The sequence below is a fragment of the Syngnathoides biaculeatus genome, chromosome 9 (assembly GCF_019802595.1).
Source record: "Syngnathoides biaculeatus isolate LvHL_M chromosome 9, ASM1980259v1, whole genome shotgun sequence".
NCBI classification, from domain to species: domain Eukaryota; kingdom Metazoa; phylum Chordata; class Actinopteri; order Syngnathiformes; family Syngnathidae; genus Syngnathoides; species Syngnathoides biaculeatus.
The window spans coordinates 16504357-16527516 of NC_084648.1; the positions used below are offsets into that span (position 1 = coordinate 16504357).

A 23160-nucleotide genomic window follows, 5' to 3' on the forward strand; every position below is an offset into this window, starting at 1 on the left:
CACTTTTAAGTATCGAGCAGTTTTTGTACACGATAATGGAAAGATGTGTAAGTTTAACAGAAACTCGTTTTGAGTTTAATTTTGACTTTTGGACCATTTCTTTTAATTCACAGTTTAAATTTGTAACATTTATTTTGAATTTCATTATTTATTTATTTTTTTGTAAAGTGATTATATTTAGTAGGAGCTGCTTTGAACATATGATAAAATGCTCACCGTATAACAGTTGCCATGCTAGCGGTTAGCAATTCGGATGTCTGCTACTTCGGGCCAGAAAAATGAGCGCAGTCAAAACAATGACAGCTTTCACGTTTAAAAAAAAAAAAAAAAAGGGTTTGGCCGCTCACTTCTCCTCCCTGCCGCTTGTTATGTGAAAAAAAAGAAGCAGCCGAGCGGAGTCAAAAGAGGGAGGGGAGGTCGGGGAAGAGGAAATGCGGAGCAAACTGGGCTGTGTCTTCTTCTAACTATCCCAGCTGCTGTTGACACGCTACACACACTTAAGAGTTGGGAGAAGGGCGAACTCTTGGCTTTTTGTGTCTTTTTACACGCTATTAAGCCACTTTTGTTGGGTCTGGGCGAGGTGGGTGGCTTGGTTTCGGACGGGAATGCCAAGACTCGGCTGCTGAACACCGGACGCCTGATAATGGCTTCGACGAGGATAGTCTGCAAAGTTGCTGGTCGACTTTTGGGAAGTCTCGGAGCTCCTCGCTCGGCGACATTTCTTCGCAAGGTAAACGGCGATTTCCCCAATATATAGCACTTTCGCTCTTTCAAAATTGAACAGTTTTACAACCAAACGATGTCGGGACTGTAAGTTGGGAGCCAAACACGGGCGAGGTTGAGATTTCACGCTTGAGTAAGGTTGTCAAAAAGTAACTTTTTTTTTTTTTTTTTTTTAAACTGAAACTAAACTTCCTCCCCGGATGGTACCAAATGTCTCGAATGTGCAGCACCGAAAAGTTTAGTTTTTTTTTGCTTTATTAATTAATACTATAAAGCAAGTCGTGCTACATTTAAAACATTTCAACTTTATTATACTCACTAAGAGACGTAAAGTTGAAATTATTTAACATCATGCATATCTTTTCCACGCCACAGAAATATCTCTGGGCTATTGTTATCAGTAAAATATTTTTTTTAATAAAATCAAACAGACACGTGTTTTCACACTATAGAATCCACATTTGTTTTGGCTAGTTTGTAGTGTAGTTTTACAAAAATACTTTATTGCTGTGCACTGTTTTTCTTTTTGTTTATGATGAAATATTCATTGCATTTTCTGCAGTGAGCCTACTTATTTTGCATCGAAATCATTTTCTTCACCTCTTATTCAGTGAAGGGCCTGAGCAACCTTACTTTGGGCAAAAGGCGGGCTACGCTGTCGATTGGTCGCCATTCAATCGCAGGCCACATATAGCGACAAAACAACCATATATGCATTTGTCTGCAGGACTTCCACTGTGACCATTAGTCTGCAAAGCCAAAATCCTGAAAGATGAGCCACTGCTGCACGGCATATCAGTTAAATGCTGATTTTTGAAAACTAGTTTTGTATCCCCCCCGGCCCTCCATTCCTCAACATTCCACTTTGTTGACAGTCCCAGAACTCTCCAGTTTGTATTCTTCCACTAATCCCATAAAATGCTACAAGTTGGCGCCATGGCTAATCCAAAAATAGTCATTGGTCCCAAGGAAGTATTGCTTAAGTGATACACCTCTACTGTTGCATGGCAGGGAGGAGCTAAGATTAGCCTGGGTTGTGAGTCAGTGGAAGTTATTTTTTGCCACATGTGCACTTCCAGAGCATTTTTTTTCTCCAAATCATATCCAGCACAAGTAATTTGTTTTTGAGGGTAAAATGTGTAGATAATGTTTGTGAAATGATATGAAAGTGCTTTGGGATCAAAGGTTTGCGGTATATTTGTGATTGAGATGATTATTATAGGCAATTCTCTTATGGGGGTGTCAGTTGTGGTTTCTCGCAAATTTGTGGCTGATCTTAGTTTCTATATACGTCTGTTTTCTGTAGTTTTTTTTTTTAATCATTTCATCAGCTCCAGTGAAGCACAATATTGGAAAGTGCATTATTATACTCTCGGTTTTTTTTTTTCGTCTTCTGTTCATGGACGGCAAACAGAAACCAATGAATTATTCAAGTCCATTACTACGGTCTGCGGAGGCTTTCGTAGCGTATCCGCGGTCACCTGACTGGATCATTACGTCATGCGCGAGCTCATCAAAGCGGCGTTCATTCGATTACTTCTCAGTCCGAGCCCTCGTCTTGGAAGGCAAACCGCAATTCGGCTCCGAAGTGTGCTTTTAGACTGTAATGAATGGTCTGTTTTGCCCTAAATGTTTCCCGGGACGGCGCCGCATTGGCATTGCAGCGAGTTACGTCGGCATACATGCAAGTGGAAATAGATGGACGCAAAACAAAGACGACAAAGTGACTTCCACGTCATGTCACAGCGTCCTCTGGTCTCTGATTTATGGCTCAGCTGTTATCCGTTGATCATCCGTGACCATCAGTGGAGAGGACGGACGGACGTGCAGAATCTATCGTCAGTAATGGCCTCTTGGTTGGGGGTGCCGGAAAGAAGCAAAGCGTGGATTCTATCAAGATTCACTCTCCCCTTTCAGATTGATTAAGATGTGCCTGTGCGTTTCGTTCCGGGACACTGGGAGCGACCTCTGGTTCACTCGTAAATGTGGACGGTTTTGTCCCCAAAGAAAATTACTGAAATACTCTTTCTTCACGTCAATCCTGGACAACTGTAAAACCCCCATCCACTCTGCAATGTTTTAAAGTCCATCCATCCATTTTCTTAGGCACTTATCCTCACAAGGGTCGCGGGGAGTGCTGGAGCCTATCCCAGCTGCCAACAGGCAGGAGGCGGGGTACACCCTGAACTGGTTGCCAGCCAATCGCAGGGCACATGGAGACAGACAACAGTCGCACTCACAATCACACCTTGGGACAATTTAGAGTGTCCAATTCAGGCTGCATGTTTTTGGAATGTGGGAGGAAACCGGAGTGCCCGGAGAAAACCCACGCAGGCACGGGGAGAACATGCAAACTCCACACAGGGGGTCCGGGATTGAACCCGGGACCTCAGAACTGTGAGGCCAACACTTTACCATCCGAACCACCGTGCCGCTATGTTTGATGTCACTTTGTGAAAAAGATGTTTTAGTGCTACATAACATAACAAAACTACTAAAGATGTCATGTTTAAAAAAAAAAATGTTGCTTAACAGTAGAACATTATGAAGATCTTTTATAAAATTATCCCTCTAAGGCCCCATCCTACATCACTAATTAAATTTTAGATGAGTGACAAAAGGCTACATTCAGGTTCTGACTACAACTTAATGGTCTAACAACATCCCTATATACATTGTAAAATAGATACTGTTGTGAAAATTACATATAATACGAAGCGGAGAGTACGTCATTCATGTGCAAAGTTGCGGAAGTCTCACCCAACATCCAAGTGGTCGCCATATTTCCTGCTACGGGAGACTAACAAAAGAGATTTTTGGATTTTTACGACCCCGGCTTCTGACACGGAAGCTCTTTTCGAACAAGAGAACATCTCACAGTCGAGTGAAGTGACCGGGGCAATATTACCCGATCGTTTCGAGCCATATTTAGATGATATGCGGATCACTTCTCACGAACAACAGAGTCCCCGACATTATGTATGACAGTATGTAGCGGACTCAGCACGCTCGTGGGGTTTAGCACCATTAGCATATTTAGCATAGTTTAGCACATTTAGCACTCCTGACTCACGTACACAGATCTTTTGTTACTTCTGAGAGGATTACCTTCCCCCCCCCAACTATTATTTTTTGCAGTAGCTCTGTACAACCCTACCTGTCATTTGGAACCCACAAAGCTCTCATCCTTTGCACCTGTGCAATCCATTTTTCACAACAAACCGGGTCTTTTGAAAATGTGCGAAGAGTGAATCCACCCTCCCGAGTGTTCGAGAAATATCTAGCAATACAACGAGACGGCATTTTGGCTAACATGCAGGAAAAAACAGCTACTTTCCCGCCAGTAAAAGTGGTATAAACACACAAACTCGTCAGTGTGGGCTTCTGGGGAAAAAAAAAAAACGGCACTTCCTGCTTCTTCTCCAAAACAAATGCCCTGAGAGGAGATAGAAAAATCCATATACGAATAAATCATGACGTGTGGTGAAAAAAACGGATGGGTCCATTTCAGCTGCCTTTCTTTTTCATTAAAAACATACTAACCCATTCATGGGAAGGGTGGCAATTTTTTGTCTTATTGAGATAAAAGTCTCCTAACAGGCCACAATCAAGTAAATAACACTTTTTTTTTTTTTCGTTTAAGGCATAAAACAAAGGGCAAAATAGATGCACCCTCTCGCGGGCAGCTTCCCAAAACTGGGACGGACGGGTATGTTATCAGTTCTGTGAAGTGGTACATACTAGAGGTATTTTTATTAATTAATTCTTATTCTAGAATGACACGTACGCATTCATAATACTGATGGGTTAGCATTTTGAAGATAAACTTGGTTGCATACCTTTCTCCCTTTTGTCTCTTGGAAGGAAAGGGAAATAACTCCGTGCCAACTTCTTAAATAACTAATCTTAAATTGTTTATACTCAATTTCACTTGTGATTTTTGTGGGAGTCTAAGATTTTGCCTCAAAAGTAGGACTAAGCAGGAGTCCAAATCCACTAGCACGTACATGTTTTGAAAATTTGTGTTTTCCTACCCTTTCAATAATTTAACTGACTTTTTGGCATTCACACACAATGATAAATGTTTGCTGTTGTTACTACATGCTATTATTATTAGCTACATTGAGAGAGAAGCAGAAACATTCACTTTTGCACAAGCACTATTCAAAGAACCCCATCAAATCAGGACCCCTCAAATGCAGATGAAAAAAAAACAAAAGTCTACAACGTAGCATCAAAAGTCAGCGTTATTGCTTTGTCGTGCGCACAAAAACAGCGACAAAATTTTCCACAAATGACAGGGTAGGTTTCCCCCCCCAAAAAATCCACAAATTTTTAAAATCACTGTATGTGCATCATATAAAAACTCACGTAGGCCGAGAAATTTTTGCAAACACTCGATTGAAGCCTGCGCGTAATTCCTTCATTCCGGCCTGAACACGTATCGACTTCCCACCTCTTTAATAAATTCCATTTTATAGTTAAATGGCCGCTAAAACGTGTAGTGATGGAGCTGTTAATCTGCAGACTGCAGCATCACGCAGTTTCCACATTCAGGGTTATTGAATTTTACTTTTATTTCCAGTTTATTTGCCATTAATAAATATATATATATATATATATATATATATGTGTGTGTGTGTGTGTTTAAGACCAGTTGTTTTATTGCCGAAACGGTGATGAATTTCATATGTAGCAGTAATGTGTGAAATGAGCCTGACACTCCACTGAGAGCCAAAAGCAGGAGTAATCTTCCCTACAAAACAGCACAATAATGATGGTAAAATTATTATAATTATGGTCATCCATAATCCATATCATCACCACATTACTAAAAGAAATGTAGACAAGGGAAAAAGTGTCTCACGCTTGAGACTCTGCCATCACACTAAACTACGCTGCTGTGAAATTTTACATTTTTGCATAGGTTATCATACAATGTAAATCCATATATTTTCTTTGCCGCTTATCCTCACGAGGGTCGCAGGGACCGCTGGAGCCTATCCCAGCTGTCAACGGGCAGGAGGCGGGGTACACCCTGAACTGGTTTCGAGACAAACAGCCGCACTCACAATAACACCTAGGGGCAATTTAGAATGTCCGATTTAATGTTGCATGTTTTTGGGATGTGGGAGGAAACCGGAGTGCCCAGAGAAAACCCACGGAGAGAACATGCAAACTCCACATAGGCAGGGCCGGGATTGAACTGTGAGGCAAATCCTGTACCATCTGATCCACCATGCCGCCTACAAATGTAAATACCAGACAAAAATAATCCAAGTAAATTTACACCCAAGCCTGATTACTTCCAGACCTGTTCAATGAAGAAATTACTTAAACTGAACCTGTCTGACAAAATAATTTTGGACACAAAAAAACCCTAAAAATTATGCAACAAAATGGCACGATCCAAACAAATTCAAGAACAGTAAAGAAAAAGTAATTGAGATTATCAGTCTGGACAGGGTTACAAAGCCATTTTCAAAAGCTTTAGGACTCCAGCAAACCACATGGAGAGCCGACGCCAACGACAGTCACTCACATTTGAAAAATGTACAAGTGTGGTCAGTCGTGCCCGCAGATACAAAGTTACGGGTGTGGTCGGCCAGTCGTGCTCACAGATATAAAGTTGCGGGGGTGTGTTCTGTTTGTAATTATGAGTGTACCCCTATATGAGCGGAGGTGGGCGGTGTCAGGTAAACTACGAAGTAGAACGACGACGATTCATCCAGGAGGCCACAAAGGAACTCGGGACATTTTCTAAAGAACTGTAGGCCGCCCTTTCCTCCGTTAAGGTCAGTGTTCGCAATAAGATCGAAGAGACTGGGCAAAAATTGTATCATTGGCAGAGGTTCAAAGCAAAAACCATTGCTGACCAAAAAGAACACAAAGGCTTGTGTTGACTCCCAAGTCTTTTGGGAGAATCCGATGTGGACTGACGAGGTAAAAGTTGAGCTTTTTGGAAGGTGTGTGCATCACTTCAGAAAAAGGAACATCCTACTAACCTGTCAAACGCGGTGGTGACAGTGTGATTGGTGTTGGGCCGCTTCAGTCCTTCAGGGCCTGGACAACTTGCAGCGATTAATTGGAACCATGAATTCTGCTCGTTAACGTAAAATTGTGCAGGAGAATCTTCACCCATCAGTTTGTCACCTCAAGATGAAGCACAGTTGGGTTCCGTAGCAGGATCCAATCCAAAACATACCAGCCAGTCAACTTTTGAACCGCTTATTAAAAAAAAAAATATATATATATATATATCCCCAACAACAGGCTTCCCGATTTTACTGCGTGAGGTCCAAAGATGCGAGGATCACGGACTGGAGAACAACTCAAAACGCTTGGCCGCCTCCACTTCATCACGACGACAGCTGGGAGTAATTGAATTTTCTTCCACAGCGGCTGTCTTTTGTTTTCCCCTCGAGCCTTTTTGGGCGTTCAAGCCCGCTAATTTTCTCCTTCCTGCGAGACTCTCCACCCATGTGATCAGCGCCACCTGTATTCATATAAGTACGCCGAGCGCCGGAGCGCTACACTTAGAATACCGATGCTCGGCTGTGACGGGATTCATCAAGTCGTTGAGCTGCGGGGGGGTGGACGAGGCCGCTTGTCGCCGCGCTCGGCATTACCAATCATTCAGGGAGGAAGCGGGGGGTGGGTTGGGGGGCTACCAGAAGGCGTTCTGTCAGTTTTTGTTTGGCCTTGACTGCGTGCCATAAATAGGGAAACGTGTGGCTCGGCGGGGGGGGGGGGGGGGGGGGGGTGGATATCATCTGAAGATTTAATGGGATAATGTTCATTAAGTGTGCAGCTTTAAAATGGATTCCGAGCACTGCGGTGTTTAAAAATAAATAAATAAAAACCGCGCCATGAGGATTCACATGACCAGGCAGACCCGATTTGTTGCTTGTTCGGTCTTGTACACGTTTGCATTTCATCCTGACGTGTAACACTCGCTTTTACTTTCCGGGGCCGCTTCGTTGTGTACGCGATCAATGAGCTTCGATACAAACTGCTTTTTGTCCGTGTTTTGGTGAAAGACGGTTGAATGTTTACGGTTTTGTAGTTTGTAATGCTGTACAAAGGCACTGCGGTCGCGGTATTCATAGAGATTATGTAATGTAGACAGATTATAGAATGGTCAAAGCATCCTGCATATTCTTTATCTTCGACAAAAATGACTAATATTACAAGATCTTACCGAGTCACAGTAACTGTAGTAGGACTTTTGTTTGTTTGCATGATTTATTTATTTTTTTTACATTCTATTTATTTTTTTCTTGCTAGTTTTCCTTATTTTAAAAAAGTGTTTTTTTTTTTTTTGGTAGTCCCGGGTTCAATCCCGGACCCGCCAGCGTGGACTTTGCATGTTCTCCTTGTGAGTGCGGCTGTTTGTCTCAATGTGCCCTGCGATTGGTTGGCAACCATTTCAGGGTGTACCCTGCCTCCTGCCCGTTGAGAGCTGGGATAGGCTCCAGCATGCCCCGAAACCCTCGTGAGGATAAGCGGCAAAGCAAATGGATGGATGGACATACTTTACGACAACAGCCGTAAATCAAAAAGGCAACAATTGGCATGCTTACAATGTTTAGGCAACATTTTTCTTGGACCCAATAAAAGTGCTGGTGTAACCCATGTGAATCGCAAGGCCTGGCAGCAAAATATCCATCCATCCATTGTCTTAGCTGCTTATCCTCACAAGGGTCGCGGGGAGTGCTGGAGCCTATCCCAGCTGTCATTGGGCAGGAGTCGGGGTAGACCCTGAAATGGTTACCAGCCAAATGCAGGGCACGTCGAGACAAAGACGTGCTCACAATCGCACTTCGGGGCAATTTTATAGTGTCCAATTATTGTTGCATGTTTTTTGGGGATGTGGGAGGAAACCCACGCAAGGCACGGGGAGAACATGCAAACTCCCACACAGGGAGGGCCGGGATCGAATCCGGGTCCTCAGAACTGTGAGGCCAATGCAGCAAAATAATTCAACGTAAAGTGACGGTTGTTAATTTTCCTGCCTCACTGTTGCCAACGAATCCATCTGATTTGTTCAAGTGCGTATTGATTTATGTTTTACTTGGCAATAGGATTATCCCTACCCCTTACCTGAATTACAATACTCTCTTCAAACTACACCCCCCCCCCCCTGCCCCCCCATACATTTTCATGCCTGGCTGCGCCCGTCATACGACCTTGGCAGCTGCCAAAGAAACGAGCAATTTCCCCCGCGGTTCCGTGAACGTGCTGTTGATTACGATAAAATTTTATGTAACGTGAGGCAAAATCACGCGTTGGCAAGAAGCTCGGCTTTTAAATAAGCAGAACCTGCAGTCAGAGGCTGGCGGGATCCGAAACCATTAAGTAGGGGAACAAAATGCAGTGTGCACAATTTTTTTTTTTTTTTTTTTTTTTTAGCTAGTGGGAACGAATGCTGTGTCATTTCTTCCTGGCTTTGTTTGCAATGGCACGCCCGGCTGGTTTTAAACAATTAACAAGGGAGCGCTCCAAATGATTTTGCATTACTGTATCTCGTCTTTCCAGGTGCAACTGCCGCCGCTTGGGGTTTGTCAGGCTGTGTTCTGCAGCACACGTCCGCCCCCTACAGGTAATTCCGCTGACTGCACTGAACAACAAAAAGAATGATGATTTAATAAGGATGACCAGGCGTGGGCAAAATATGACCTGTTTTGGGGTTTTTTTGGTAATGTGCAATATTTGCTTTATTAATTTGGCTGTTTCCCCCCAAAAAAAATTGGTTAATTAAAATTTTTTTAAACATTGGAAAATTGATTTGTGAATTAAAAAATAATACTAATGAAATCATTTGACTTATGGAGTGGTACTTCAACTTGAGTGCTCCAGTTTGAGGTTTCAAGCTGTTGTTTGCTGCTGCTGCTGCTTCTTTTCCTTTCAGCTTGTCCCGTCAGGGGTCGCCACAGCGTGTCATCTTTTTCCTTCTAAGCCTATCTCGTGCATCTTCTTCTCACACCCACTGTCCTCATGTCCTCCCTCACCACATCCATCAACCTTCTCTTTGGTGTTCCTCTCCCTCGTTTGCCTGGCGGCTCCATCCACAGCACCCTTCTCCCAATATACTCACTCTCTCGCCTCTGGACATGTCCAAACCATCGAAGTCTGCTCTCTCTCACCTCGTCTCCAAAACATCCAACTTTGGCTGTCCCTCTATTGAGCTCATTTCTAATCCGATCCAAACTGCTAACTCCAAGCGAGAACCTCAGCATCTTCCTTTCTGCCACCTCCAGTTCTGCTTCCTGTTGTTTCTTCAGTGCCACCGTCTCTAATCCGTACATCATGGCCGGCCTCACCGCTGTTTTGTAAACTTTGCCCTTCGTCCTACCGGAGACTCTTCTGTCACATAGCACACCAGACACCTTCCGCCAAGTGTTCCACCCCGCTTGGCTCTGTTTCTTCACTTCCTGACCACACTCTCCACTGCTCTGTATTGTTGACCCCAAGTATTTGAAGTCGTCCACCCTCGCCATCTCTTCTCCCTGGAGCTTCACGCTTCCCCCTCTGCGCCTCTCATTCACGCACATGTATTCTGTTTTACTTCAGCTAATCTTCATTCCTCTTCTTTCCAGTGCGTACTTCCATCTTTCTAATTGTTCCTCCGCCTGCTCCCTGCTTTCACTGCATATCACAATATCATCTGCGAACATCACGGTCCAAGGGGAATCCAGTCTAACCTCGTCTGTCAGCCTATCCATTACCACAGCGAACAGGAAGGGGCTCGGAGCTGATCCCTGATGCAATCCCACCTTCACTTTAAATTCTTCTGTTACGCCTACGGCACACTATGGAACAAAAATATTCGGGGAACTGAAATGGAGAAAATCAGTTTAGCACAGTAGATCCACAATTGAGTAATACTCCAATCTTGTCTTCAGAAAATCTCTGGATTGACTTTACAGGGTCTTTCAAGGCTCATATGAGCACAAATGTACTTTTGTGTTTTTGGGGTGGTCTGGAATAGAATTCAGTTAATTGAGGAAAGTTTAGGTACAAGCTTGGTCACGGAATAAAATAAACTTGCAAGTCAAGGTACTGCCGTACTTTATTAAATGTTTGTGGTTTACCGATACTTGACCCTTCTGTTTGTGATTCTTCTTCTTATCTCGGTAGACGTGTCCCTCAGGTACAAGCACGGCCGCCTGGCTCTGGAGGTGACGCTGACGTGCAGGAGCGAGACCTGCCTCTTCTTTCTGCAGCCCATGCTCATGACGGTGGGCGACCTGGTCAACGAGTTGCAGAGGGAGGACCCCGGCGCTGCCGCCACAGTCCTCTCCAAAGGTACCCAACTTTTGAATCAGACTCCGGTCCCTTGCGCAGAGACGATTCCCCGGCATGTTGTCGAACGGGTTCTGTGGCGGTGAGTGTGGAGAACGTGGGCGGAGCATGGCCTCTTGCCTCAGATCCAATCCACAAAGTCCTTCCATTTCTTTGGAAAACGTCCAAGACAATGCGCTCCATTCATCCGTTTTCACGCTTCTCCGCAAACTGGAGCCATTTCCCAACTGGCGAGGTGCACCCTTGCAGGGCACATACAAACAATTCACACCTATGGACAATTTAGCGCGCCGGTGGGGGAAATGTTTCCCCTTTTAAAACAGACAGATGGCGTTTCTTCATTTTAAGAGGGCAGCACCATAGACTGTTTTGTTGTTGAGTTGTAAAATTGTTTTCCCTTGTGGGCATTTTTCACGACTCCGAATTCTGGTTCCGTTTGTCGTGACAGACGGCGAACGCGTAGCCAACAACACGCTGATCGAAGCCCTGCTGATAGACGAGAACTTCAAGCTGGTCATCAACGACACAATTTACAATGTCCACGCTCCTGAGAAAGGTACGAACAAATCTAAATCAGTCAACATTTTGAAAGGCGAACGACACGTTCTCAAAGTAGAAAATAGTCCATCGGAATTGTTGTCGTGTACGTTCGATGCATTCAGTCCAATTTGTGGTACCGTTAGATGTTCATCAATTCATGCTAATCAAGATTCCTATTTGGACCAGGTAAGCAGTTAGAATGCATTTAGAACCGGATCAAAGGTCACCCTGACCTCAAAACCTGTTAGGCTGTACTAGAAGCTATAATAAATGAAACTATAATGGTTTGGAATGTCAGATATAAAAATAAAATAAGTGTGATATTTATTCATTCGTGGGATACGTCCAGTATGTCTGGATAAGACTACAAAGGGCTCCATTTGGATTCAGGCCAGGGAGGAAAGGTTCCGTTGTGACCAGAGTACTGAAAAGTGCGCCATGTCCGCAGTGTGCAAGTCCAGTGAGCACGCCCTGCAGCTGGACGACATGAAGCACGTGGTGCACCTGCTGCACACGGCCCTGCACCTGCCCGAGCACCAACTGATCCAAGAGCGCCAACTCCTCGAGAGACTGGACAGCCTCAAGCAGGAGCTGTCCCCCCTGGAGAAGGTGCGCCAAAATATTTCCATCATAAATAAACAAATTATAATATTTTTTATTTTGTCAAGATGTCATTACTGATGTTGAACTTACAGCTTGTCCAAATGACCAAAAATCTTTTTTTTAAGCCTGTAAATGTCTCAAAAATCCCCACCGTTATGTTGCATTTCTAATTTTTAACTACGTGCCTGATTGACTGTACCAGCACTTACTGTTTTTCAAATTTTTTTACATAGTGTATTCACTAAGGATAGTACTGCGTTACTGACATACCGTACTGTACTTAGCAAATTCTGACTTATGTACTGTAATTCCCGGCCTTAAGAGCGCACCTAGTTACAAGCCTCACAGAGTACATTTGTAAAGAAAATACCATTTGGTACATACGTACGCCGCAGCTGTGTAAAAGCCGCAAGTGCCCACATTGAAACATGAGATATTGACAAAGAAAGACAGTACACAGATTTTAACGCGACTGCGGCGCTAACGCTATCGCTAGCATTAACAGGGCCGGTTATAGTAAAACTTAACGATAAATACCACTGAGACACGCCAGTAACACGGCAACAACACACTAGCACAGTGCTAACAGGCCCTGTAAAAGTCACTTCCTCGGCACATATATTCCACCGGTCTCACTCTTGCCCTTTCCATCCGAGTGCCCCCTTGCGGCTGTTAGAAAAAAATGCACAAATGGCCGCATCACCGCATAAACTGCAGGGTTGAAAGAGTGTGAAAAAAGTCGCGGCTAGTAGCCAGGAAATTACGGTACAAATTTGTAGCAAAGGAATGCTATCATAAACAATATACAGGGAAGTACTTGACATAAATCCCAGGTCATACTTGCCTTTTTTTGGGAAAATAATATTTTAATAGGCACGAATCTGGGGGGGGGGGGTGATTAAACATGTTTGTACGTGGAATGTATTCGGTCAAGGAGTAGGTCAGAGTGTAATTTATTTAAAATCAAGCACGATAAATGTCGGTCGCAGGTGAGGACATTTTGAAAATGTGCATCAGCGGGTAACGAGACGAGAACGGGTGTGCGATTGTGTGTCACCAGATGAAGGCTCAGCTGTCTCACACCGCTGAGTTCCAAACGTCCAGGGCGGTTTGGACGGGTTTGGCGCTGCTGTCCGTGCAGGGCGGCGCCCTGGCCTGGCTCACCTGGTGGGTGTACTCGTGGGACGTCATGGAGCCCGTCACCTACTTCGTCACCTACGCCACCAGCATGGGGGCCTTCGCCTACTTCGTTCTCACAAAGGAGGCAAGCGAGCCAAATTTCTGCACTACAGACTCAGTTTCTCTGTCATTTTCCACAATGTGGTTTCTCTCTTTCCAGGATTATATCTATCCCAACGCCAAAGACAGACAGTTCCTGCATTACTTCTACAAGGGGGCTACCAAGAAGAAGTTCAATGTGGAAAAGTACAATGAACTCAAAGATGAGTTGGCTCAGGTGTGTTGCCGTTGCTACTAGCGTAGATATGCTGTGGAATAAGAAGTACGCTAAATGCTAACATGTTTTCATTAGCCATAATTTGTATTACCGTAATTCCCGGGCCTACAGAGTGCACCTGGTTACAAGCCTCACCCAGTACATTTGTAAAGGAAATACCATTTAGCACATACATACGCCGCAGCTGTGTAAAAGCCGCAAGTGCCCACATTGAAACACGAGATATTTACAAAGAAAGATGGTACACAGAAAGTTTAGCGCTAACGCTAGCACCGTGCTAACGCTAGTGCCGGTTGAAAAAACAACATACTGGTAAAAATCACTGACACACGGCAGTAACACGCTAGCGAAGCGCTAACAGGCCCGGGGCGGTAAAAGTCACTTCCTCGGCACATATATTCCACCGCTCTCACTCTTACCTTTTCCGCTCGAGCGCCCCCTTGCGGCCATTAGAAAAAATGCACAAATTACCCACATCGCCGCATAAACCGCAGGGTTGAAAACGTGTGAAAAAAATTGCGGTTTATAGCCCAGAAATTATGGTAGTCTTATTATGCCCTACTGTTTCATAATTTGCAGTTTATTTAGGCACCAACTACTGTAGCCTGGCAACAGAACTGAAAATTTGACAGTACAATTTAGAATTCAACAAAAAATATTTTGGGAGAAATTTTCACCTCTAAAGTCACAGTAAACACCACTGACTCAACCCCCCCACCCACTCCCCAATGTATTTCTGTGACAATTTTAAAGGACTCGTCTTCCCATTTATTATGCTTTGATAAACTTATGTATTTCTACGCATGAATGGTGTTAAGAATTTTAACTCATTTAGTTTGTCTTGTTGCTAGGCAGAAGTCACAAGACTTATTTGTAACTGTGCACTAACGGAAATTAATTGCACACTAAGGAAATGACAAGTCCGGTGAAAAAGTTTGTAAAGTGACAAGGTCCTAAAGACATTTGAATCGAACCATATCAGGTCATAATCAGTTTTATTTACGGTGTATACGCAGTACATTAATTTTGCAAATGAACCACTATTCAATCTGTTTCAGGTGGAGGATGACCTGAAACGCCTGCGCTATCCCACACAGCTTCAACTCCCCATCGAACAGATCCAGCCCAAGGCATAAAGTCATCACAGAACAAAAACAAAAAAAAAAGTTATTTTCATAATGCTGCATTTTTAATCCAGTATATTGATGATGGTTGTCTTTGGAAGAGGGACGGGAATCTACAAAAATAAACTGGAATACTGAAATAAACTCATTTGCTGAATCTCTGTTTATCACTAAGAAAACTAAAGTATATGGATAAAGTACACTGATTAAGGTATACTATGGTCAGTATACTGTACTACAGTTTATCTGATCCAGGTTGGAGGAGGAGATACTACCGATAGGAGGCAACAAGAACCAGAACACAGTAATAAGAGGAAAAAATAAGGATCCAAATGATCTGTTCCAGAGTTATGTGCTTGTTTTGTAGCGTGGAAAAAGAGCGCCACAGTTGACTGATGTAAAATTGCTTTCACTACTTGAATTAAAATTGTAAAAATGTCAGCGTGACAAAATGCACAAATGAAATTTTGCAAAACAATGTAGTAAAATATTCTTTTGAATTTAGTGCTAAAGTTCTACTCCTGTAATGTCGTTTTGTCACTAAAAAGAATGATCTATCAATTTTGTTGAATTAAAGACTATAACACCAACCCACTGAGCTTAAAAAAAAAAACAAAAAAAAAACTGGATAGCAGGTACACATCGAGCGGTATGTCGATTGGTTGAGGCCGCCATCTTGGTACTCCCAAAACGTGTGGAAATAATGGTTTACAGGTTGGATATGGCGGTGTTTTTCCTGAAAGTTTGGCATGTAGAATTAAAACTGGTCGTGTGAGTGACATTTTTTTCCAGTTCTGGTAACATGAAGGATTTTTAATTCGACTTGGTAAGTCAAAAAAAGGGTAAGTGCAAAGGAAAGGAAAGACATAACACTGTGACTAGCAAGAAAGCTTGCAGATTAGCTATGGCCCGATTTCCGTGACGTTAATTTTTCCTAAAATACGCTGTGAAGCACTATCATCAGAACAGCAAAAAAAAAAAAAAAAAAAACTTAGCCCTTTTTGTCACAAAAACATGAAATTTTAAGTCAATCAGATATATTTTTGGAAATAGTAATGGGGAAAATACATGCTAAACGCATAGTTCATTTGTTGTCTCTGCGACGTTCTATTTCAGACTGAAAATTTAAACTTGTTTCCTCGCATTTGAAAATCAAATTCAATTTGCAGAGTTCTCTATCATGAAATTCATCTAAAAATAATTTCACAGAACATTTGTTTTCTTGCTTATCCACTGAGGAAGTTTGGGAAAATATTTACATTGCTTTTTCGCGAAAAAAAAAATAACGTTGGCCAATAAAGGTGAACAGTGAACAACAACTACCATAAACAAAAGTTTGTTCAAGTGGATTCAGCTCATCAGAAAATAACAAACCCTTCACAAACAAACTTTAACAGTGTCAAAGTAAAACTTTCGAACTTACCCGTGGAATACTTTCTCACAGCCACGAAACTGGCAATTAACGCACAGGTGGCCATCGTTGTTTTGGGAATATCAAGATGGCGGATGGCGACTTCAGTTTTGGTGGCCAATGAGCCATCCAGTCTTTTTTTTTTTAATCAGTGGAGGCTCGGTGTTGAATTCTGTTCTCATATTTTGTTTTATTTTATGGATTTGATTTTGAAACTAGTTATGTAGTGGGGGGGGGCACGTGATTCACTAACACCAATAAACTGCCAGGGCGCGTTTCTTTTCTTCATAATGGGATGTATAGTGATACCGAAAACAATGTCACTCTGTTCACTGTGTAAGAAAGAGACGGCGTCGAGTATTTTTCCCTCAAACTGTGAGCCTGGAAGTACAAATGCAACACTCGGGAGATTGTGGGTAATGTATTTCTTTTAGTGTGTCGCTTGAAAGTGACGTCATTTTCCGCGCGTCTGTATTATGGTGACGCATAACTTGTGAGAAGACGGTCGCTATTTCAAATTGCTTCAGATCCTCTTTCTTTTTGTCTTTTTTTTTTTTTACTTTTGAACTCACCCGTGCCGCCGGGCGACGCGTGAACTTACCAAATTGACGCTGTGCCGGAGTTAATCTTTTGCAGCGTAGATGACTTTTGTCTGCTCGCTCCACTACACGGACACGAAACGTGACGGGGTAACATCTCGCTGTGCGAATGTAAAAAAAAAAAAAAAAAAAAAATGGTGGCTTTGTGTTGGGTATGTTGACGTGTCGGTAACGCTTCTCTCTCGTTCGCCAGTGAACCACACCGGGGTTTCTCATTCCATCTACCGCAATCATGGCAAGCGAGTGGGAAGAAATTCGACGTCTTGCTGCTGATTTCCAGAGGGCCCAGTTCGCCGATACTGCGCAACGATTATCGGAGAGGGATTGCATTGAGATAATCTCAAAACTCGTGCGCGAGAAGAAGCTGGACGTGGTGCACACGCTCGATGGGAAGGAGTACATCACCCCGGCACAGATCAGCAAAGAAATCCGAGATGAACTTTATCGTCACGGGGGGCGCGTAAATATTTTGGACCTCCAGCAGATTATCAACGTCGACTGGTTCGACGTTGAAAATCGAGCCAATGACATCGCAAAGTCGGACAAAAGCGTGCAGCTGGTGCTCGGCCAGCTCATCAACGACACCTACCTGCACCGTCTGGCCGAGGAGGTCAACGAAACGCTCCAGGAAGCCGGTTTGATCAGCATCGCGGAGCTCTGCAAGAGCTACGACCTACCGGGGGATTTCTTGAACGACGAGCTGTCCAAGCGCCTGGGCAAGGTGATCCAAGGAGAACTGGATCAGTCCAGTCAAGGGGTCATATTCACTCCCGGCTTCGTGGGCCGCCACACAGCCAAGATAAGAGGGCTTTTCAGCGCCGTCACTCGGCCGACGCCCGTCGCCGGAATGATCGGCGCTTTTGGACTCCACGAGCATCTCCTCTATACGATTCTGGAGGAGCTGGTGAGTAGCGGCCGCCTGAGAGGAACCGTAGTCGGGGGGCGACAAGACAACACCGTATACATCCCCGATATTTACTCCAAAACCCAGAACACTTGGGTGGATTCTTCCCTCCGGCAGAACGGGTATCTAGAGTTCGATTCTTTGATCCGGTTGGGCATCCCCGAGCCCAAGAGCTACATAAAAAAGCGCTTCAAGTCCAGCAAGCTACTTTTCCTCAGCACGGCTTGCGCGAGCCAGGCTCTGATCGACCAGGTGGAGGCCTGTGTGGAGGAAGCGGTCAGCTCCGCCACCTGGATCGACGTGCAGGCGATCCTGCCGAGCTGCCTGTCGGAGGAGGACATGGGGATGTTGATCAACCAGGCCATGAGGAACACCAACGTGCAATCCACCGCCAGAGTCCTGGGAGGCACGGTCGTCGTGAGTGAAAAATGGATCGGCGAGTGCTTGGCGCTGTTTGACGATTCTATACAACAGAAAGCTCGGAACGAGTTCAAGAGTAATCCCGTGCTGCTGCTCACCGAAGAGGATCTCAAGCAAGCGTCCGCGGTTGCGGAAAACTCCGGAATGTCCAGAAAGGACAAGAGAGAAGCGGAGCGCAAGAAAAAAGGCACAGAGGGCAGCGGGACGGTGAAAGGGGGCGGAGGGGGCAACGCCAGAGAAATCCGAATTCGCAAAACCAAGAAGAAAGGGAGGAAAGACGACGACGACGGCTACGACGAAGAAGAAACCAAACCTCGGTATAAAAAGGAGGAAGCCGCCTTTATGACCCGGGAAGAAATCGTAGCCGTACTGGAGGCCAAAGTCAGCGACGGTCCGCAAGAAATCTTCCCCGAGCTGGCGGAGCATTTCGAGCGGCCTTTGAGTAAAGCCTACCAGGAAGCGCTGCAGAGTTTGTTCTTGTCCACCACCTGCTCGCTCTCAGCCGCCAACAAAAAGTCGGTGAAGAACCTTCAGGAGGAGCTCACCAACCTGTACAACAACATCAGACTCTTTGAAAAAGGTACCAGGTTCTTCTCGGACGAAACCCAGGTCGTCATCGCCAAGCACGTCTTAAAAACCGTCGGCACCGACGTCACCAACATCCTCGTCAACTTCCTCGCCGCCGACCTGATGATGTCCGTCGAGAACCCCGCCGCCATAACCCCCGAGGTGCGGTCCAAGATTCTGGCCAAGGTTTCAAACGAGACCAAAGTACCGCTGGTGAAGCTGCACAACTCCTTGAACGGTAAAACAATCGAAGAGTTTCTGGAAAACTTCGAGAGATCCGCAGAAGCGTGCGGCTTCATGCTAAAGAAGGCCGACAAGAAAAAAGAGAGGGAGGCCTTCCTGCTGCACCGCCAGACCTTGACCGAGCAGTTGAACGAGACCGAGGACCCCGCTCTGGTCCTCCACCTCACCAGCGTGCTGCTGTTCCAGGACAGCACCCACTGCATCCTGCACGCCCCGGGACGCTGCGTACCCAACATTATCGGTACCCTGACGGGCCGCATACCCCAGGAAAAGCAGGAGCTGCTCAGCGCCTACCAGAGCCTGGTGGTGAAGCAACTGACGAGCCACATCCAAGGACGGAAGCGGGACGAGGACGAGGAGCTCTCCGGGATCCTGGCGCAGTTCAAACTGTTAACGCCGCAAGTCAAGGAGCTGGCGCTGTCCCAGAGGAAGACTTCGACGAGCGAGGCGCACGCTTAAATATGAATTTGGGATCTGTGTGAATAAAATTGAGCAAAAGCTTCTCAAGTACAACTTTCTTTTTATAGTTCATGGTAGTCTGGATGCTAGGGTACTATGTTGCTTGACGCAAGTCGGTCTGGGGACTATGCCAGACTTGGGCCATTTAGTTCTAGTCCAAACGAAACAAGCAGGCACCATACACCGCAATAGTTTTTTTGTTCCCCCTCCCAAAGCAAAATGGCAGTATTTCCTAGAGGAAATATGTATCTTTGCCGCTTATCCTCACGAGGGTCGCAGGGAGTGCTGGAGCCTATCCCAGCAGTCTACAGGCAGGAGGCGGGGTACACCCCGAACTGGTTGCCGGCCAATTGCAGGGCACGTCGAGACAAACACCCGCACTCACAATCACACCTATGGACAATTTAGAGTGTCCAATTAATGGTGCGTGTTTTTGGGATGTGGGAGGAAATTATAGAGTGCCCGGAGGAAAACCCACGCAGGCACGGGGAGCGCACGCAAACTCCACAAAGGCGGGGCCGGGATTGAACCCAAGACCTCAGAACTGGGAGGCTGTGAGAACTTCCGGGGTATGTAAATTGTGACTTATTTTCCGGGGGAAAAGAAATTTTAATAGAAAAATAGGATAGTCTTACAAGTGGAGTCATATGATTTGTGCCTGTACAGCAGGGGTGTCAAACTCATTTTTATCGCGGGCCACATTGTAGTTACGGTCCATTATGACTAAAACCACGAAAATCTTTAATTGACCCATCATATTTACACAATAAATTTACCAACTAGTTTTGGAATCAAGGGTAATGGGTTTTTCAACACAAAAATGCTTGCAATATCTCAGTGTCATCATTTATATGACAAATTTGAAATTTTGGTTCAAATTTGAAAAAAAAAACAAACAAAAAAAACACGATTTGCTTTCGCGGGCCACATAAAATGTGGCGGGCCGCATCTGCCCCCCCCGGGCCTTGAATTTGACACCCCTGCTGTACAGTATGAACGGCACCAACACAGAATGCGAGGTGGAACTTTACTCCATTTGAATTCGCGATGATTTAAAAAAAAGAAAAAAAGTTATCTTGCACAGTGGTTCCAGTGGCGCTCGTTGGGCAGCACCGGACCGAGCCTGAGGCAGGAGCTGACCGCGGGCTCGTAAAAAACCCATTCCCGCTCCTCCGCCGTCTGCTCTCTTGGTAGCGGGGGGCTGAAGAGAGAAGGCTTGGCCCGTTTGGCCAGCGTTCTCTTTGTCACGCAGCCCAGTTCCATCAGGGCCTGCACGAGACGGGACCACGGGTAAGGAAGAGAAGTCGGGGCGGGGATTTTTGTTTTGTTTTTTGTTCTCACCTGGACCAGCTCCAGAACCACGACGGGCTGCAGCACGCCCTCGTAGTGCGACAGCAGCCTTTGCTGGGGGATGCCGGGCTGGGACATGATGTGGTAGAGGACCCCTTCCAGCATGCCTTTGCACACCTGACGGTTCAGCGTCCCGTCCACCAGGCGCCACGGACGGCTAACGAAGCTCATGCTCGCCCTGCGGGAAGGCGACAAATGTTTGAGAGTAAAAAAAAAAAAAAAAACTGATTTCAATAAATAGAATTATCTATCAAGAAAAATCCATTTTCAAATTTAGTTTAAAAAAAAAAGTAAAACAATGGTTACTTGAAAAAAAAAAATACGTAAGCTTAATATTTTTAATGAATAATTCTATGACAACTTTTTCCCCTCAAATCAAGATATCATTACTCGGAAAAAAATATGGATTTTCTCCCAAAATATCACTTTTATACGAATGAATAATTTTTTCCTGGTAAATAAAAACTTCAAAAAATAAAAACGTATTCTTAGAAAGACTTAGAAAAATGCTCCTTCAATTGCAAAAAAATAGATTTTCATAAAATTTAAGATTTTTCTAAAGAATAAACCCCAGATTAAAAGTAATACTACTTTCTACTTTAAAAACTGTTCTTAAGAAAACAAGACTAGTAAAAAGAAAAAGTACAAAAATGGTTACTTGAAAAAAATAAAGAAAAAATGTAACTTTTTTTTACTATGTAAGTTTAATATTTTTAATGAAAAAAATTATTCTATGATTACTTTTTTCCCCCTCAGATCAAGATATTACTCGGAAAAAAATATGGATTTTCCCCCAAAATATCACTTTTATACAAATGGATCATTTTTTCCTGAAAATAAAAATGTCAAAAAATGAAAAAGTATTCTTAGAAAGACTGAAAAAAATGCTACTTCAATTGCAAAAAAATAGATTTCCGTAAAATTTAAGATGTTTCTCAAGAATAAACCCCAGATTAAGAGTAATACTACTTTCTACTTTAAAAACTGTTCTTAAAAAAATAAAGACTAGTCATAAAAAATGTAGAAAACTTTTTAAAAAAATGCTTGAATATTCCCAAGTACTTGTAAGATTAGGATTTTCAAAACTCATATAAAAACACTATGGAAAAAAATTGGGACGATTCCCAAAACATATATAAATATATTGAACAATTTCTTTTTTAACTTTTTACTCCCCAAGTTGCTGTTAAGTATAAACAGAGAAAAGCAAACATGAGCGAGGAAGTAATTCTGCGACGCTATGTCAAATTCAAAGGCGACTTAATAGCTTGAATTCAGGACGTTTGCGTGAAACTTACTCCTGAGGGTCGGCCTGTTCCGTCGAAGGAGCTTCTTGGTCTCTCTCTTCGTCCTCCGTTTTGTCCTTTTCCTCCGTCTCCTTGCTTTCTTGTCCCGTCGACACCTTTTCGGCGCTCTCCCGGCTTTCCGGCTCTACCGGCTGCTCCTCCGCGTCGAGCCTCTCGCCTGTTGCCATTTTTTTCCCCGGCGGTTCCTCTTCTTCTTCCTCCTCGTCCCGCCGGGGCTTGGACCGGAGCCTCTTGCGCAAGAAGGGGATGTTGTGCTGGGAGGGACACCTGGTGGAACTGCCCTCCTGCTGGGACCAGTTCCTGGGGTTGACAGTGAGGACCCAGGGCCCGGCGTGGTGCGTGAGCACCCAACGAATGCCGTAGCCACCCACTTTGAGAATCTGACCTTCCTTGTGTAAATCCTGGAAAGGACAACGGTGGGAACCGATTAGAGATCAAACACAACACGTGAGGTTGAAGAGGACCCAGGGAATTTCCTAGCCTCCTCCAGAGTCTGCAGTTCTTTCGAAGTTATCGTGAGTTCCTTTGTGGCCTCCTGGATGAGTCATTGGTGTTTTCATGGGGTAATCTTTGCAGGCTCCTTGGAAGATTCACCACTGATCCGTCTCCATGTGAGGATAATGGAGTCACTCACATTTGAAAAATGTACGGGTGTAGTCAGTCATGCCCGTAGATAAAAGTTGCGGGTGTGATTAGGGATGGAATCTCAAGACCTTAAAATAACTTACTGAGTTGTGATATTTGAGTCTGTAGTAATCTCATACTTATTATAGTTAGATACTGAAACATGACCTGTGTTATATCCCAGAAATGTTTTCACGCATGGAGCACCCCTGGTTTAACTGAATTTCCTTTGACTTGCATTTCCTGTTTCCGGGTGAATAGTGATTGTTTAGGAGCAGGCTTGTTTTTTTTTTAAATTTTTTATTTACCAACGTTGATGAAATAAACACGTATATTAATGTCAAGACTACACAAAATAAACGTCGTCTTTCAGTATCCATTTTTTCTACTCGTAACAAATTTTATACGCGTGATTTTTCGTGCTCGACTGCAGATTTGCGAGTGCGATGGCGCGAACGCGCTCGTCAAATGTGAGTGACTGATAATGGCTCTCCCCATGGTTTGCTGGAGTCTTAAATTTTAGAA

General features: G+C 44.2%; 3 protein-coding genes and 1 long non-coding RNA gene across 8 annotated transcripts in view; 2 read left to right on the top strand and 2 right to left on the bottom strand.

Annotated features, from left to right (window-relative positions):
- Window positions 1-16259, bottom strand: part of LOC133505554 (uncharacterized) — an 81725-nt gene extending 65466 nt beyond the window's left edge. The window contains exon 1 of the long non-coding RNA XR_009796272.1: window positions 16175-16259. This is a non-coding gene — a long non-coding RNA (uncharacterized LOC133505554). The remainder of the gene's footprint in view (window positions 1-16174) is intronic.
- On the top strand, window positions 442-14899 carry LOC133505553 (calcium uniporter protein, mitochondrial-like). Its single transcript, XM_061828676.1, has 8 exons — window positions 442-730; window positions 9262-9325; window positions 10864-11031; window positions 11477-11584; window positions 12017-12177; window positions 13232-13435; window positions 13511-13627; window positions 14686-14899. Exons 1-8 carry the CDS (start codon window positions 644-646, stop codon window positions 14761-14763), a joined length of 987 nt encoding a protein of 328 aa, XP_061684660.1. The 5' UTR covers window positions 442-643; the 3' UTR covers window positions 14764-14899.
- Window positions 15428-19402, top strand: ufl1 (UFM1-specific ligase 1). Of its 5 annotated transcripts, none has more exons than XM_061828672.1 (2): window positions 15428-15577; window positions 16955-19402. In XM_061828672.1, exon 2 carries the CDS (start codon window positions 16994-16996, stop codon window positions 19352-19354), a length of 2361 nt encoding a protein of 786 aa, XP_061684656.1. In that variant the 5' UTR covers window positions 15428-15577; window positions 16955-16993; the 3' UTR covers window positions 19355-19402. The 5 variants fall into 5 exon arrangements, with proteins under 5 accessions (XP_061684656.1, XP_061684655.1, XP_061684654.1 ...); XM_061828671.1 differs by having other exon boundaries at window positions 15442-15593; XM_061828670.1 differs by lacking the exon at window positions 15428-15577 and adding an exon at window positions 16441-16578.
- A 35-nt stretch (window positions 19403-19437) lies between these two features.
- LOC133505550 (general transcription factor 3C polypeptide 1) overlaps window positions 19438-23160 on the bottom strand; it is a 28681-nt gene continuing 24958 nt past the window's right edge. Inside the window, exons 36-38 of the mRNA XM_061828666.1 lie at window positions 22003-22412; window positions 20696-20882; window positions 19438-20623 (exon numbers count right to left, since the gene is read on the bottom strand). Coding sequence (XP_061684650.1) covers window positions 20426-20623; window positions 20696-20882; window positions 22003-22412 — 795 coding nt within the window. The 3' untranslated portion in view covers window positions 19438-20425. The remainder of the gene's footprint in view (window positions 20624-20695; window positions 20883-22002; window positions 22413-23160) is intronic.